Consider the following 17,548-nt stretch of genomic DNA (forward strand, 5'->3'; position numbering starts at 1 on the left):
GCTGTGGGAAACAGAAATCCAGAACTTCCCTGGAAGGGCTTTGGTGGGTTGGCAGCTTTCAAGCACCTCTGAGCAGTCGACAGCATTTCTAAGATGTTTCTAATTCCTGTCTCAGCATCACCAGCCTTTGCTGGGCCTCCTTTACCCATGAGCAGTGAGAGACTGAGCAGTGGGACAGTCCTGCCTCGTGGCCTGGCACGTGTAGACAAGGTCCCAGCAGAAGTATCATTCTAAATCCAGGAATTGGTGGGGTGTGTGAGTGGGTTGAGCCCACTCTTGACCCACTTGATCCCTATTCATATGAAGTTTTTGTTTAAAACCAGCTTCTGGGAGAGGGAATGTCCTCTCCAGGGTGGAGAGATGGTCTCCTCCAGGAGGAAGGTCCTCATGGCTCAAACATCCCCCTTTCTCCTCCTAAGGATGTGTCCTGCTGCTCTACTCCCGAGAGAGAGAGAGAAAGAGAGAGACAGGGCTCCAGAAGCAATGATTTACAAACAGATCTTCATGTTGGTACCTGTAGAGATGTGAGTGCCTGGGAAAAGCTCACTGACAGGAGCATTGGCCCTTACTGCCTCTGGGAAATCCCTTCTCCACCACAGAAAACTACAAAACAGCAATCCTTATTAAAGGAGAAAAAAAAAACTAAAATGAATGGCAGTTTCTCTGAAAAGGAGCTGATATTCAGGCCATGTAGGGTAAGATTATCCTGAGTCAGCTTTGAATATAGTTAGCACAGCTTCCTTGCTGTGGAATTGATTATCTGGAAGGTCTTTTACAGCTGTAACCATAGGTCTCAGCTCTTGGCAGAGTTGTGGAATTCAGCCAGGGAGCAGAGTCTGCCCTGGGGGGAAAAAACGCCCCTGGGGTGGAAAACACCACCCAGATCCCACTGCTTGAGACTTGGCTGGATGCATGCAGATGCTCCCCAAACTCCCTATGGAAAGCCCTACTGTGCCTGCTGTTTTTGGATGTGGTGCCCTCTGGAGAGGTGCATGTGTGTGTATGGACATACAGAGCTTGCAGCTGCCAGAAGTGGGGAAAAAAACTGTGATCTCCAAGCTCAATTTTCTTAAATAAAAATGTCTCAATTCTCTTAACCTCTATGCTCATCTAAAAGTGGAGCCTGGGAGTGGTCAGTGGGTTTTCTCAGCTTTGTCATGGCATAGCACTGAAAGCAGAAACATGTGAGCTGGTAAAGGACAGTTTATATCACTGCTGGTTGTAGCTTTTAATCATAAGAAAGCAATAAATGTATTTGTCTAATTCACAGTTTTATGTGCACTTTAAAAAAAAAAAAAAAGCAGCATTACTTTTACAAAATGTTAACCCAGGAAGAACATCTTGCTACTACAAATCTCTCAATACAAAAGGTAGTGTATTAAAAAGTAAAATGCATCATATAAAACAATATAATGAGAAAAAAAAAAAAAAAGCATACTGAAGGGACCAAAACCCTTGCACAGCTGTGCCCTCCTTAGTACCTAGGAAAAAGATCCCTACAGATTAACCCATCCCCCCGGTTTTCATCCAGCCACTTCCCACAGGGAAATATGGTGGTGACACCAGTGGCCGAGTTGGTGATCTCCACCCTCTCCACCAGCCAGCCCGGACCCAGCCCGCTGTTGTCGTGCTCGATCCGGACCTTTTTCAGCTCCCCCATGTCCAGCGTTTCCAGGTAAAACCTGCTGGTTTTGCCTCGCTCAAAGAGGTTCCTGAACTTCTGCTTCAGCGCCCGCCTCCCCGAGTCCCCGTTCAGGCCGTAGATGGTGATGAACACGTTGGCGTCGGTGCCCGCGCCCTTCTCGAAGCCTGTCACCACGATGGTCTCATATTTGACTGGCACCAAGCTCCGGGCTTTGCTGGCGAAGCTCTCGGTGACCTTGGCACACTCGAAGACTTTGTAGTCTCGCCTCTTGTATCGCAGAGGGATTTTCACGTTGCACCTGAAGAAGTACCTGCCAGGGGAAATTGGCGGCAGGTTAATGGCAAGGACAGCCACTTTGTGGGGCAGATGTCAGAGAGTTGTAGAGCTGTTTGTGTTGAAAAAGCCTTCTAAGATCATTGAGTCAAACTGCTACCTCAGCACTGCCCAGGCCACCACTGCCTCGTCTTCCCAAAGTGCCACATGGCTTGTAGACTCCTCCAGGCATGGGGACTCCAACATTGCCCTGGGCAGCTGTGCCAGGGTTGGACAGCTCCTTGAGTGAAGAAATTTTCCCTAATATTCAATCTAACCTTCCCCTGGCCCAGCCTGAGGCCGTTCCCTCTCCTCCTGTCCCTGTTCCCTGGCAGCACAGCCTGACCCCCCCGGCTGTCCCCTCCTGGCAGGGACTTGTGCAGAGCCACAAGGGCCCCCTGAGCCTCCTTTTCTCCAGGCTGAGCCCCTTTCCCAGCTCCCTCAGCCGCTCCTGGGGCTCCAGCCCCTTCCCCAGCTCCGTTCCCTGCCCTGGACACGCTCCAGCCCCTCGGTGTCTCTCCTGTGCTGAGGGGCCCAGAGCTGTCCCAGCACTGGAGGTGCCCCAGCAGTGCCAGCACAAGGGATGGGCACTGCCCTGGGGCTGTGTCATGTTGTTGGTACAAACACAGACCCACCAAGGCAGGACAAGCAGTCACACCCAGAGCTAATGTAGGAAAAAGGCATTAAAAAAGGAATGGGAAAGATGGAGGAGGTTTAAATCTCCCCTTTCCTTTCTAGATCACCCGTCTCATCCTTTGCAGGGAAAAAAAGGAAGTCTGAACACAGAAATGATGGGTACCAGATGCTGACAGCCCTTGTCTCTGCAGTGCTGTCTCTGGTGATGTGCGGGGAACACCGAGCACATCCATAAATTACCTCGTAGCTGGCACTCAGCCAGGGGCTGGAGCACTCCGCTTTTAATGATGTATTTCATTTCCAATGATGCAGATCAGTTCCAAATGAGCTTTTTCCCTTCCCCCACCTTCACTGAACTGCAGCAGGTTCTCCTGAATGGAGTGTGGCTGGGTTGCAGAGTGTGTGTGTGTAAAATAAACACCTGGAGGAAGGGTTACTGTGACTCCAGCTGTATGGTGTTTCTTAAGCACTTCCTATACTCTTGGCATTTTCTGCAGCCAAAGAGAAGCACTCATTCCCTGGAAAGAAGCTTTGTAGATGAGAAATTCCATGGGGAACAAAATTTGAGGCTCAGGGACAGGAAAACTGCATGAGAGTGTGATGGAGAGGATGCCCAATGCTGCAGATCAATTTCCTCAGCTGTGTAATATCTCATGGTCTGGAAGTAAAATGGTGCATGCCAATCTTCACAAGGGGCAAAAAGAGAAAAGATGACCTTTGTAGCCCTGGAATGTGCAAGGAAAGTCATTAAATACAACCTTTTTACATACTAAATACTACCAAAAGGAAAAATCCCAGTAGAATTCAAAACTATTGCTTCAACTTTTGCTACTATTCAACTACTGCTAACTCTTTTAATTTGGTCTTTGGCTTGTCTGGGTAGGTTGTTTGATATTTGGGATGGGTAATACCTGAAGTGAGAACATGTTCTCATGGTGCAAGCTCCCCAGTTGCTCGTGTGTACAGCAAAAAACAATGTAAAGTGCTGTATCTGCAGAGCTGGAGCTCTGCTCCAGTGCAAGGATAGACTGCAGACTGTACCCATACCTTCTGGCTGCCCTCTTTGATTTAAAACAATCTTTGAAAAGTGGGATTTTATGAGAAAACCTTTGGCCCCTTCACAGGACACTCTCCCAGCAGTTGCAGTATGCTCCCAATGAGCTCAGTGCACGGATCTGATTGCGCAGCTGGACTTGGAGGGTTCCAGGCTTTTCCCCACCAGGAGAAAAGAACATGTTTTAGTATGCAATTGACTGAGTTTTCATTCAGCAAATATTACTAAGGCTCTTCAGCTGGCTGATTAATTTGCTAGGAGAGACTCTTAGCTTCTAAAAAAAAAAGCCAAAAAAAAATCCCACCACTTCAAGGATTTCTTCTTAAACACTCAATTGTCTCAGCTGGAACAAACTCCTTGTAGTTAAATTCTTTAGCAGCAATAGAAATATCATGAAAGAAGAAATCCACAATTAATGTCATGGATTGTTTAACTGAAGTGCAGTTTGTTCTGCAAATGGGTGATCTCTGTTGGTTCACAGTCCCTGTGGAATCTGGTCCCCTTCCAAAGATGGATCTCAGATCAAAGTGTGTATTTGTGTGACCATACTCAGGGCTCTTCAGGTATGGTTGAGCTGCATGATTGCAACCTTTCCAGTCATGTGTTGCCTATTGGACCATACCAGAAGGATCTCTTATCCAAACTGGTCTGAATCAGAGGCTCAGGCTTTGTCTTACTCTCGTTTCTAGGAAATCTTTCACAAGACTTACCCAAAGACCAGTCTGTGCAGAGTATCCTACAAACTCCTTGAATTTCAGCCACTCTGGTTATTTTCCATAGGGTGAGAAATCAATTCATCCTGGCTGTGAGAGTCACCCCAGCCAAATTGTTTATAGTTACCTGCACATGCAAGTACCCTCTCTAACAACTCAGAAATTGTGCAGGTAAGTCAAACAAGGACATTCCAGACCTGACACACCAAACAACATAAAAGAAAATAAGACTTTCTGTTATTTCTTAAGCCTGAAATGATTCAGGAGGATGTGTGCAGAGCTGCTCAGCTGCCCCATGCCCTCCCAGGGCAGCTCCTTGCAGATGAGAAGGCACTTACTTGTTGCAAAGCTCCATCTCTGTCACGATAATCTCCTGGACATGCCAGAAGACATCAGCTTTTGCAGATGACTTCTTCCCATCTTTTGGGCAGTGACCAACACAGATGGCTGCAATATCCCCAACATTCTTTGAAGAAAATTGGAATGTGTCTGTTGCTCCCCTACAGGAAGCAGAGAGCAGTTTCAGCATCCTGGAGGCTGCCAGTGACTTGCCTCATATGGACATTAAGTAATTTGCACATGGCTATGGAAGATAGAAGATAAGCCTTCATTTACAGTCATTTGATTTAACCTACAATCATTCAACACAAAGTATAATTTCCATATTTAAATTTAGTATTTTCCCTGATTAGGGGTGACACTTTAAATTGTTGCCACTAGGACTTTCTAGGATAAACTTGAGCTGTTCCACATACAAAATCAATTTGCCTCATTATAGATAAAGCTAAAGAATGACTAATTTCCCCTCCAGCACTTATTCATTCATTCTTGACAGATACTGTATCTGTTACACATCTACCCACCATAGCTGTTTTAAATCTGCTAGTTGAGCCACCCTTCCTGAAGCTCAAATTGGAAATAGTTCAGAGAAACAATTAAAACACAGAATCTAAGATTGGTTTGTGTTGGAAAGGACCCTAAAGATTGTCTAATTCCAAACCTCTCCGATGGGCAGGCATGATAGGTTTCTGTCCAAGTGCTGACTGGATCCCTGTTGTGTTCTCTGAGTATCTGTTGGGTTTATTTCCTTGGACTGGCCCTTGGTCCCTCCAAGGACAGACTGTGCCTAATGAAGAGTGGTGTCTAATTCCTCCATAGGCACCATCAGCTCTAGAAGCTCCTCCTGACCTTTCATATTTCATGTGATGTCTCAGTCATGTTACATTCCACATAAGCCATCATTTCACCTTCCTTTACCAGAAAAGGCCTTTTTTGCAGAGCAACCTAACATCAGCAGTGCCCGTGACTTTGGCAAGGTCCCCATCTCCTAAGGGTGTGCCGTGTCCTTAAACAAGCATAAAACCCTGCTCACACCTGGAGCACTTTGGTGCCATGTGGGACAAGGAATATGCCCCAGGTTCCACGGATGTGCCTCCAGCAGGAGGCTGATTCCTGCCCTTCCTCACGCGACTCTGATCTCGCAGCCTTACCCCCCCCAGATCCGCCTGCAAAGTCAAATCTGAGCAGCTCTGACAACATTTAGCCTCCAACTATTATTACTTTCTCTCTGATTCCCATTGCCAGTGAGATGCTGTAAAAGGAACTAAAACCACCCCCAGCTTCCTTCTGCTCCTCCCAGCTCAAAAACCACACAGCCTCCCTGGGGGCTTGCCAGGAGGCTCTTTGTATGTACTGATACAAAAGGACACACACACATACATGCAACATCAACATTTCCTTTTACCAAATGTCTTTTTCTTAGTCTAAAACCTACTCTGTGACTGCCCACCAGAAACTCGTTTGGTATCTTCCCTGTAATCCAAGTGGGAAGGGGGATGAGAAGTGGCATGGCACAAACACAGCTCCCCATGGCAAGAAGAAGTGGCATTTGTGGAGGACACACAAGAGGTGGGGAGTTCCTCTGCCCCACCCCCTCCCCCCCCCCCATTCTGTTTGTTACCTTTCAAACCTCCTTTTCTTGGAAGAGTTTTCCATGAGGAATTCCTTTGAGCGTCCCATCTTCCCTTCTAGGATGATCCAGATGTTTTCCTTTGTATCTGCATCCTCTCTGTCGCTGGTTACTGTGACAATCTCATAGGCTTTAAAGCATAATTAACACACACGTTAAACAGAAAAGGAAGAGCAGATGGCCTGCAAGATCTCTTCATTTGGCTGTCACTTTGCTTAAAAACCTCTTTCCTAATATTTATCACAGCCCACAAGACAGCAAGCATTTGCAAAATAAGGGTGGAAACACACTGAAATCTGTGGGACTTTTGACTTCTAAGTGGTTTGGGATAGAATACTTGAAAAATATGAGTCCTGTTCAACTGGGTAGCAAGAAGAGATGGAGTTATTCTTAGAATTACAGAATATTCTGTGTTAGAGGGACCCACAAGGATGACTGAGGTCCATTTTGAACAAGCTGTCTCCAGCTCCATGCTGTGCTAAGCAATTAATCTGAAACACACCCCAAATCCTCCATATTTTCTTTTATTTTCTTTCTTTTTTTTTCTTTTTTTTGTGCCATGTTTTCTGGCAGAATGAGGGTGTCCATGTACCCAACAGGATGAGCTCAGATGCAGTCGTGGCTTGTAAGTACCCAAAATGTGAGGGCCAAAATGGCCCTCACAAGACTGATATTTTTTCAGGGGCAGGGCACAATCACAGTGAAATAATGTGACCATTGTCTCTGCAGGATTCTCCTGAAGAAGAGCACTGGTGCAGTAGTTCTTGAGATGGACTCTGCACATCATCAGCGTGGTTAAGTAACTCTTGGCTGAATCACCCACCACATCAGACACCAGTTTAATTGCCTTGGGCCCAGTGGGATTACCCAGAGTAGATCCAGGGCCATGGGCTGTTAAGCTCAGCAGTTATGTTCAGCTGGGACACTTAAGCTCATAGCCCAGAACCAGTTAAGGGGGAAGCTGGAGCAATGTTACTTACCAGGCTTTAAGGACTGAACTTATTTTCCACCTCAAAGACTCAAGCACATTACTTCTAATGAGATCACATCCATGTGTTCTCATGGCTTACTGATGGACTGATCCACTGCAGATGGGCCCCTCTTAGGTTTCAACCCAGAATGAGATTTTTTTCTTCCCCAACAATCCTATTTTGTTCCTTTCTTATCGCAGAGCTGCACTATTGAACAAAAGCGTACATGAAATAACCCCTAAAGCCTAGGCCTGCACGGGAACCTGCAACTTGCAGGACCTGTGACCTCTGAGGTCCCTTAGGAAATGGCACAAGAGCACTCCAAACTTACCAGTCCTCTCCTTCAGCTCCAGGATGTCATTATTGGCACAGGCCAGTTCCCTGATGAGCTGCCCGTCGTCTTCACCTTTAGCCAGCCAGCGATCACACTGGAAGCGAAATGTCTTGTCCATGGCAGAGTCCGTCACATCAATATATTCCAAGTGCCAGCCTGGAGCAATTCCTAGTGAAGAAGAGGTTTGGATTCTAGGTTTGCACATAGGAGGTGAGGTATCTTTCCTTCGTAGCGCCATGTAACTGCTATAATTCATAAAATCAAGGAATGGTTCAGTTTGGAAGGGACCTTTAAAGGTCAACTCTCCTGCCATGGATAAGACATTTGTCCTGGAACCTTCCACTATCCAAGCCCTGTCCAACCTGGCCTTGGACACTTCCAGGCATGGGACAGCCTCAGCTTCTCAGGGCAACAGGTGAGGCCAGAGCCTCACCACCCTCATTGTAAAAAATTTCTTCCTTTACATGTCTAATCTAAATTGAGACTCTTCTAGTTTTAAGCCACTCCTGTTGCAGCAGGCCCTGCTAGTATATTTGTCCCCATCTTTCTGCATTAGGGCAGGGACTCTAAGGATCTCCTCTCTGGATTTGAAGGAAAATACAACTTCCTCTTTTGGCCCTGCCAGCCAGCACATGTAAGGAAACTACCCATCCTGGCCAAGCAACAAGGGTAAATCCATGAGTGCTGGGACTGGATGTGAAAACAGGACAGTGTAGCGATGGATGTTCCAGCACAGATGACCAAATCATTTTACATCTCCCTTGGGGCCTTCTGAGAAGCACCTTTTTAGCTTGCTACTTTGTTCAGTTTGTTTTTTTCGCCACTGAAAAAGCAACTTTAAAAATAAGAAAACAGCACTTGAGAATGTTCTCCTGATTTCTTTGTTAAAATCACAGGAGCTCTTGTTGACCTCGGTGGAGACAGGCGGTTCCAACAGTCTTACTTTCAAGTCCTGCTATTAGCCAGACAAAAAAAAGGTTATGTTCATGATGAGACATCTCTACTTGCTTATTATGTACATCCTGGAGAGATTAAATGGCTCTTGCTCTTCCAGGAATTCACTGCTGTCTGCCTATTTCCTTTGTTCGCAAAAATTAATCCTCATTATCCTTGAATAGAAAATGATGGCACATTTTTGAGTTATGTCAACAAGTTGCCCTTCTCCTGCGGACTGTGAGCCTCCACACCATATGCTGGCAGTTCCTTACCAGCCTCACAGCCATTGCTGTTTTGTACTTTGGTTTCCTGAACCTTCTCCAAGCTAGGAAATTAAACTGGGCGCTACACAGCACAGACCCCAACCAACACCCCCATTCACCCCTTAAATTTCAGGGGAACAGAACTCCAGTGTCATTGTGCCTGGGAGGTAGAACAACTGTAGAACAACTTGCTTAGAACAAACTCAGCTAAAGCAGGCTCCTCAGGGCGGTGTGTGGCCAGGTTTTTAGTACCTCCAAGGATGGAGATTACACAACTTCTCTGGGTGGCCCGTGCCAGAGCTTGATTACCCATGCAGAGAAAAAAAAAAAAAAAAAGTTTTTTTTTTCTTATTTTAAATGGAATTTCCTGCATTTCTGTTTGAACCTATCCATTCTTGTCCTGTCACTGGACACTGGTGAGAAGACTTTTGTTCCATCTGCTTTAATTTTACAGGGTGTCCAGGGAAGCTGTGGCTGCCTCATACCTGGAAGTGCCCAAGGCCAGGTTGGACAGGGCTTGAAGCAACCCAGGATAGTGGAAGGTGTCCCTGCCCATGGCAGGGGTTGGGACACAATTGTTTTTAAGGTCTCTTTCAACCTGAACCACTCTGTGATTTTATAATTCTGTGAAGTTTTCCAGGGCTCCCACTGTGATTTGACTGGAGCAACTTGCTCTTTGGGGCTGTTTTGGAAATTTATTCTACACATGTTGGCAGTGTCAGCTGGTAATCTTTTGGTAGGATCTTTTCCATTTAAGTTCAATGAACATCTCTGCAGGATATTCAGGAGGCTGCTCTGCTTCCATCAAAACTTTGGTGACAACAGTACAGCATGAAAGAAAGAAAACATGCCTTCCTTTTGCAGTGAGAGATGCCAATGCCTGCAGACCAGGATGGAATAAATTGTTGATCTCAGCCTGGCTACCAGCAGTGAAGAGGATGATGGGGTCAGGATCAGTGGTAAGCAGCAGTACCAGAATGGAGACTGGGTGAGATGCTCATGCCCTCCTCCCTCTTCTCCAGCCTGGTGCCAGCAGCCATACTCACCATGAAGCTGCAACACAATCCTGCTCTTTTACCAGAGGCAGAGATGGCATTTTCCTGCAGATGTTGGAGTTGAGGACAAAGCCGGCTCCTCTCCATAAAGATGCTTTTATCAGCTCTGGGCTATTTAAAGAGCTTTGTCATGACCAACACTGAAAAGCAAATGCCAACAGGGTGTCCCTTACAGCACAGGGTACATAAATCAAGGAACTGGATGGACAGTCTTAGAAAAATGGTAAAAGCTGCTGTGGAAACAGAAGGCTTGGTCCATGTCTGAAAAATGCATCTTGCTCTACCAGAAAAGGTATTGTTTTTCTTTTGTTTCAGATTGGGAAAGTATATATAAAATTCCTTTTTGTATTGGTATGGAAAAGAAAACGGAAAAGCCAGTGATGCACAGAGTCTAAATGTGAGACTTTCCCTCTGTTGGGCTGGCTCTGTGTGCTGGGCATCACGTCACCAGAAGGAGAACAAATCATGTTTGCAGAACTACTTTCCAGGTCATGAAATCCTGGTTCAGGCCATTATCCCGTTTACCCCTTGTGTTCCTCTGTGAGTTCTGCAGTGGGCTCAGAGACTCTAGAGCACCTAAGCAATGATAGCAAAGGAAACTCCTACCCCAGAGTCACAAAATCCCCATCCCAAGCTGGTTTATAGAGCAGCATAAGCGAAAGAGGAAGAGGAGACAGAAAGGCTCTTTTCTGTGTGAATATAGGAGGGTGAAAGGATTTTCCCATATCCTGACCACTGCTCACACAGCCTGTCTGCAAGGAGAAACTGAAGGATCTCTGCAGCAGTGCTCGTCAGGACAGCCCTGGACACTGAACCTGATCCGCTGTGAGAGCCAGAGCTGCTCCATCACTCTGCTTTGGGTGCTTGCAGAAAAACCAAAGCAAACCTGCTTGTATCCTGTTGGCACCTCAATCAGTACCAGGAAAACAAGGGCTCAGGAAAACATCAGCTGCACAAGTTTCTGCTGTGACCCTGGTACAAACCAGGACCACACTTGCCTCCACTAATGCTTTGGGGCAGAAGGGAAGAAATAGCACATATCTGAGTAGTTCCTGCCTTCCTGGTCTTAAAAATAATTTGGCTAGCACTGTGCCTTTGTGAAAGGTCCCCTACCACCAAAACAAGTGTTCAACATTTGTAACAAAAGGTATTTCACCCCAGGCCTCATTTTGCAGCCATTGAAATCCCCAGCAACCTGCCTTAATAAAACCCATGGTAGTGCCACATAGGCTCCTTAATGGTCTGCAGCTGGAAGTGACATTTTCAATAGCATGCAAAACATTTCAAATGTAATTAGAGGAAGAGAAGAGCTTTGGGGGAAAAAAGAATCACTTTGCTTGCTTGATTCTGTATAATTTAGTGTGATGAAGAGAAACATATTCTGTTCCCCAAACGTCCTTGTCCAAAAGAGCAGTTATTTATCCCATTTATCCTCTTTCCTAAAAGGATCCAAGCTGGCCACTGGGTGATTCTGGGCAAGGACCCCCCTGTGTAGACCTGAATGGCCCTCACAGGACCTTCTTTCCTTTTCCCCAGGTGATGCTGGAAGTCTGTGCTTTCCTGACATCAGACAGGTTGGATTGTAAGCTCCTTGTCACCCGCTTCTTCAGTGATTAGCACAATTAAGCCTGACTGTAGAAGCGGTAGATGAAACACAGATAATGACATTATTTCTTCATTTAACTAAAACACCAGCCTGCAGCTCCAGAAGCTTGCTTTGCCTGTCTCAGGAGCAGCCATGGCTTGCCTGTACTCACCCCCAAAATATTAAGCCATTCTGACACCTGCAGAAACATGGGAGGATGGGAGAAAAAAATGGGGTGAAAGAAGTGTGGTGGGTTCACTGCTCACCAGGCAGTCCCTGGTGAGCAGCCCCTGACCTCGTTTTAGTGAATATTAACTATTCCTTTGCAAAGGAACAGCTGGTGGGATCAAACCTGCTGGCAGAACCACATCCATGCTTGGACACACACACCTCCATGGAAGTCTCCACTTTTTGCAGCCATATTCATTGACTATCCTCTTATCCCTTATCTTTCTGTAGCATATCTCTTCTGGTTTGGTTTTGGAAGCAGCTGATCAAGGATAATAGTAGTCATTACTGGTGCTTATGTTTCCACGGGACTAAAAAAATCCCTCCTGCTGGGACATTGACTGCACAAGGGCCAGTGAAGGATTGCTGCTGCCAAGCCATTCACAACCACCAACCAGCATTGCTCAGACCCTTAACTTCATTTTTATTTTATATATTTTTTTTAATTTTCACATTTTCTGAAACATGAAGTAACTACCACAGCACAGACACCTCATCAGCCTTGCACCCCCTGATATTTTTTTTGTCCCCTGCCTGGTTAGGTGAGCATCCATTCCTAAACCCCACCTCATGAGGCATCACCCAGAAAGTGGTGGGAGTTTTGATAGTGGCATCAAATCGCTAGAAATGGAGCATTAATTGTGAGGTGTTAAAATCATAGCATCTAGCCGTGCATCAGTACATCTCAAAACACTCCAAGAAGGTGAATAATTTTTATCCCTAATTTACATAATTGAAAATGAGGTACAGGGATGCGATTTACGCAAGGTCATTCAGCAAGCCAGTGGCAGAATAAAAATAGATGCATTTTGTATATCTCTCCTTTAGGATCATGTTAGTTCACACTAAAACATTCCTCATCAGGGCAGACAGGCAATGCAGAAAACATCTCACAGTCTTTGAGAAAGCAGAAGATTAACACTTGGGATAGTTTTAGAAAATAGGTGCCCTGCCCCCGCTCTCCTCCCTTGTCTCTGCAACTTGTTCAGTCCGGGATTTGACTCAGGTCGAAACCACCCATAAATTACCCTCAGACACACCCCACTCCTCCAGCCTTCACATCTTACAGATAAACTACTCCTGTGCAAAAGCACTTAACAGCTCAGACTGGAGACAGAGCAATTTCTCAGATTATATTCTTGTGATTGAAGGAAATTTTGTATTTTATTGAGGAATACTTGAAGCAAAAGCTTTTAACAAGGATGCAGGATAATTTGTCCCCAAGAGGAGCAAAGGAGACCTGTGGAAAAGAGAAACTTTTACAGAAATGATAATTCTAAGGCTACATCTGTCCTTTTGTGCTCCTTCTGAAAGGTTCTGCAATTTATGAGATTGGAAAAGAATGAATGCACAAGGTCAACACCGAAGTCTTGGTGTTCTCTGTTTTAAATCCTTACATCTTTTTTCTGCTTCATGTAACTTCTGGACTGTGATAGCTTGGCAGTATCTCTTGGTTAAGCTGAAACACCTGTGCCACATCGTTCACAGAATCATGGAATGGTTTGGGATGGATGGGATGGATTGAATGGATTTTGAATGGATCCCATTCCACCCCTGCCATGGGCAGAGACACCTTCTACTATCTGAGGCTGCTCCAAGCCCTGTCCAACCTGACCTTGGGCACTTCCATGGCTGAGGCAGCCACAGCTTCTCTGTGCCAGAGCCTCATAATCCTCACTGGGGTGAAATCCTTCTCTTTGTGATAACAACGTTGGGTGAAAAAATCTGGTGTTGAAGAGAGAGGAAGGTACAAGGCATATGAGGGGGCGCTCTGTGGGTCAGTGCTGGGATCTCCCAAGATGCTGAGGCCAGATTTGGACAATTTGAAGGAGTAATCAGCCATGGCACAGTTGCTGGCACGTTGCAAGTGTGCAGATTGCACCCTCACTTGAGCCCAGTCTGAGCTGTAGACTTCCATGCATCCAGAAAGATGTGCAGGAGTTGGCATCGTCTTCCTTTGTACTGAGCCACCAACAAAACAGGGACTGTGATGGTCTCTCCTCTCCCTGGGCAGTTTTACACATCTATTTCTTTTCCTTTCACTTTTTATTTAAAGCAGAAACTCTTCAACAAATCTGCCCTGAGGATCAGCAGAGTTTATGAGGCAACAGTCAAGGGCTGAGAGGGAGGGCTTAAAAAAGCCCTTCTCGGGCCTGATAGCTGAGTAAATCCTTACAAAGGGCTAAAAAAGACAGTTCTTTAGTTTTTTTAAAAAAAAGTAATTTACGGTCTACAAGTGCCCCAAAAGCTTGGAATCATGTCCATGAATTGCAGAAACAGACCTCTGGAATAGCTGTCTGCTGTGAGTTCAAGGCCTGGCCAATTTAACATCTGAGTCAAGATACTGCTCCTGGAAAAGGTAGTTCCTTCAGAGAGAGGAAAGGAAAGCTGAGGGGATATAAATTGTTTTGGCTTGAGTCCAAATCAAAAAGGGAATAAGATACTTTCTCTTCTGGAAGAGACACCCAAAAGGAGTCACTGGGACATTTAGGCTATTTAAAACTCTGCTAGACAGTGTCAGAGAAGCTGGTGAATTGAGAGAAAGGCTTTGTTAAGGCAAAGAGGAAGTTTGGCTCCATAACCTTGGTATTTACTTTTGTCTTTGCTCCTACAACACAGAAAAGTCTGGTTTATCCATAATTAGACTCTTCCTGGCTCCCTTTGGCTGATGGCAACTGAAATAATCAAGGATCTGAAATTAATTACTTCAGACAGACTGCTTATCACCTGGGCTTGAATCTATTCAGGCAGATGAGGGAGTTAAATCCAGATTTCCTATACCTCCTTGTTTCATGGAGAAAAATGCAAAAATAATAAAAAAACCCAAAACAAAACCAATCAGAAACCCACAGACAAAAAAGGAGAAAAAAAAGGATTTTTCTAGGTAAATAGTTCTGTTACTGAGATATTGAAAAACTTTCAGTCATTCTTCCAGAATGGTGATTTAGTCCTTATAGCAGACCAAAAAAAATAAAATAAAATATTGAGGCCTATATTTAGAAAGTCAGTATTTCTACAGACCTACAGATACTGATCTTGCATAAATGTAGAAGTAAATGAACTGAGATATGAGAAAATACATAGTGCCTATCTGAGATCAGGAGATGGGGAGTCTGGAAGTGATTAAATTTGCTCAGGGAGTCTAAATATATTAGATCGAACATCAGTATCTCAAAGTAAACAGGGGCAAGATAAAAAGACATGGAGCAAAATTAAAACTAAGTTTCATTCACGTCACTTTCCTGTTACCAGAATCTCGCTGGTGAGCTCTAAACATCTAAAAAAATCAGGAACAAGTTCCTTGAAATTGCAGTTGTGAAGTGTTTAAACTGCCTGTTTTCAAATGAGCAACAACTTCCTCTCTAATCATTTTTACTGAAGTTAGAGAAATTAGATGGGGGCTTCATTCCTCCTTTATGTCTCATACAGAGATGTCACTCAGCAGTTTTTGTGGGGAAAATGGCATTTAAAAGCATTGAAGTGGGATCATTAAACTGGTGTTCTTTTCCAGAGTATGAAAACATGGTGTTTGCAATTTAAAGACCTTCTGATAGTTTTGCCATGGCGATTACTGTCTCTTCAACACTGAACACTCCACTGCAGTCAAATTTCACTGGAAGGATAAACAAAAGTGGGATGAGAACTGGGAGCAAAGCCACTGCAGCAAGGCCTCACCAAGGGAGGAGGATGCTGAGCTGTGGTGCAAGGGAGAATGAACACAATGGTCAAGGCATTTAAATGTATTTTATCCTGAAATTCAGGCAGGTGGTTGGCATCTTGACATAACAAGGAAAAAGAAGCCTTTTGATGGTTAGTATTTCCCCTAACTAACCTTGATGAGGCACCAAACAGCACAAGGACGTGGAGCTGCTGGAGCCAGCCCAGAGGAGGCCAGGCAGCTGCTGCCAGGGCTGGAGCCCCTGTGCTCTGGAGGCAGCCTGGGAGAGCTGGGGCTGCTCCCCTGCACAAGTATTCAGGCTCCAGGGAGAGCTGAGAGCCCCTGGCAGGGCCTAAAGGGGCTCCAGGGGAGCTGCCCAGGGACTGGGGACAAGGCCTGCAGGGCCAGCACCCAGGCAATGGCTTGCCAGTGCCAGAGGGCAGGCCCAGCTGGGATATTGGCAAGGAATTGCTGGCTGGGAGGGTGGGCAGGCCCTGGCACAGGGTGCCCAGAGCAGCTGGGGCTGCCCCTGCATCCCTGCAGTGTCCAAGGCCAGGCTGGACAGGGCTTGGAGCAGCCTGGGACACTGAAAGTTGTCCCTGCCCATGGCAGGGGATGGAATGAAATGATCTTCAAGGTCTCTTCCATCCCAAACCATTCTGTGATTCTGTGATTCTGTGATTCTGTGATTCTGTGATTCTGTGATTCTGTGACTGAGACTAATAATTTGGAAGATAAAGAAAAGAACATCAAACATGATCCATGTGTTCAGGACTCAAGGAGCAATAGGATAGGTCAACAGAGGCCAAACCTTCCACAGGCCATTGGCAGAGAACCATTTAGTCAAAAAAAGCCAGAAAAGAGGTAAAGAAAGAATGATCAACATCTGAAACCTCAGAGTAGAGGTAAATACAAACACATTTTTATTTAATACCCAAAGTCCCTCATGCATCTGACAAAAAACATACTTGATCCCTGACCCTTCTACTCATTTAAAAGAAATAGAGCCAGGAATTTCTAGGCAGTCCCACAGCCAATTTATATAAATTATATATAGGGAGCAGGCATATATTCAAAGGATAGCTATATCCTGGGATCTCAACAGTAATAAATACTCTACCCACCCAACAAACTGTCATACTGAATTGTGTGAAGTTTTAGATAGGAGATGCCTTTCACATGACTAATGCAAGAACAATGTAGACAACATATGTTATGATTTAAACAACAGTTTTCCTTCTTTCTGTGGGGAAAAGCAAGTACATTTTTGCTGAACAAAACCTGAGCATGGTGTTTATCAAGGCTTAAATTAACCTTGCTGTCAGCCAGGTCTGTTAAGAACCAGTATTTTTAAGTGGAAACCAGTGTTATGAGAAAATAAGGAAAGAGAATATGAGGTTGCCATGTGTATTTATATACATATTTCAGGCTCTAGATATCCAGCTTAGTATTTTAGCTGACTTGTGGTGGCTATCTGGGTACATGCTCTTAGCCCAGAGCAAATTAAAACTAATTGAGCCTGTTTACTTCTTAGCCTAAGGCTAAACTCCCTTTGCCACCAACCAGCTGCACACAGCCAGCAATTACCAACTTGTGTCAGCAGCATCATCAGTGGCACTGAGAAGGTGAACTGTGATCACTTGTGCAAGAAGGAAAAGGCAACAAACCCCTCCTGGATTAACAGGATTTGCTCATCACACAGCAGGCAACAGACTTGTGGGACTCACTGCCACAGGATGTGTGGATGCAAATGTCTCCTGGAGGGCCTGGGCAAGAACTTGAATGAGAAAATTCACTGGAAATTGTTTAATGGACAAAAATGATATCCAATTCAAGAAATGCCCAGAGCTACTCATGATGCAAAATGCTGAGGACTGTGAAAGGATTACACACGCTTGCTCAGCCTGTCCTCTTCCTCAGGCATCCAGTGATGCTGCTGTGTGGAAAGAGCTGCTGGGCTCTACACACCCTCAATCTGATCCAGTTCTCACCTTCCTGCATTTCACCTAAGCCCTAAGGACCAGCTTTGCCCTGGTGGGTGAATTTCATCCTGTTAGCACAGCCAGTCCACTGGAGAGCCATGATGCCACTTGAGGAAAAAGTTCTTTTAGCACACATTTTAGCTGGTAATAAGTTTGAAAGCGAATCTGCAAGTCCATGTTGATTTCTTGGTGCTATCAGAAAGATGT

General features: G+C 45.2%; 1 protein-coding gene across 1 annotated transcript in view; it reads right to left on the bottom strand.

Moving 5' to 3' along the window:
• Positions 1-1,203: 1,203 nt before the first annotated feature.
• Positions 1,204-17,548, bottom strand: part of LOXHD1 (lipoxygenase homology PLAT domains 1) — a 122,747-nt gene continuing 106,402 nt past the window's right edge. The window contains exons 37-40 of the mRNA XM_086869818.1: positions 7,632-7,802; positions 6,321-6,459; positions 4,699-4,860; positions 1,204-1,955 (exon numbers count right to left, since the gene is read on the bottom strand). Of these exons, the coding sequence (XP_086725944.1) occupies positions 1,475-1,955; positions 4,699-4,860; positions 6,321-6,459; positions 7,632-7,802 (953 nt within the window). The 3' untranslated portion in view covers positions 1,204-1,474. The remainder of the gene's footprint in view (positions 1,956-4,698; positions 4,861-6,320; positions 6,460-7,631; positions 7,803-17,548) is intronic.

Source organism: Cyanistes caeruleus, chromosome Z, assembly GCF_971803275.1.
Source record: "Cyanistes caeruleus chromosome Z, bCyaCae1.hap1.1, whole genome shotgun sequence".
In the NCBI taxonomy this organism is placed as follows: Eukaryota; Metazoa; Chordata; class Aves; order Passeriformes; family Paridae; genus Cyanistes; species Cyanistes caeruleus.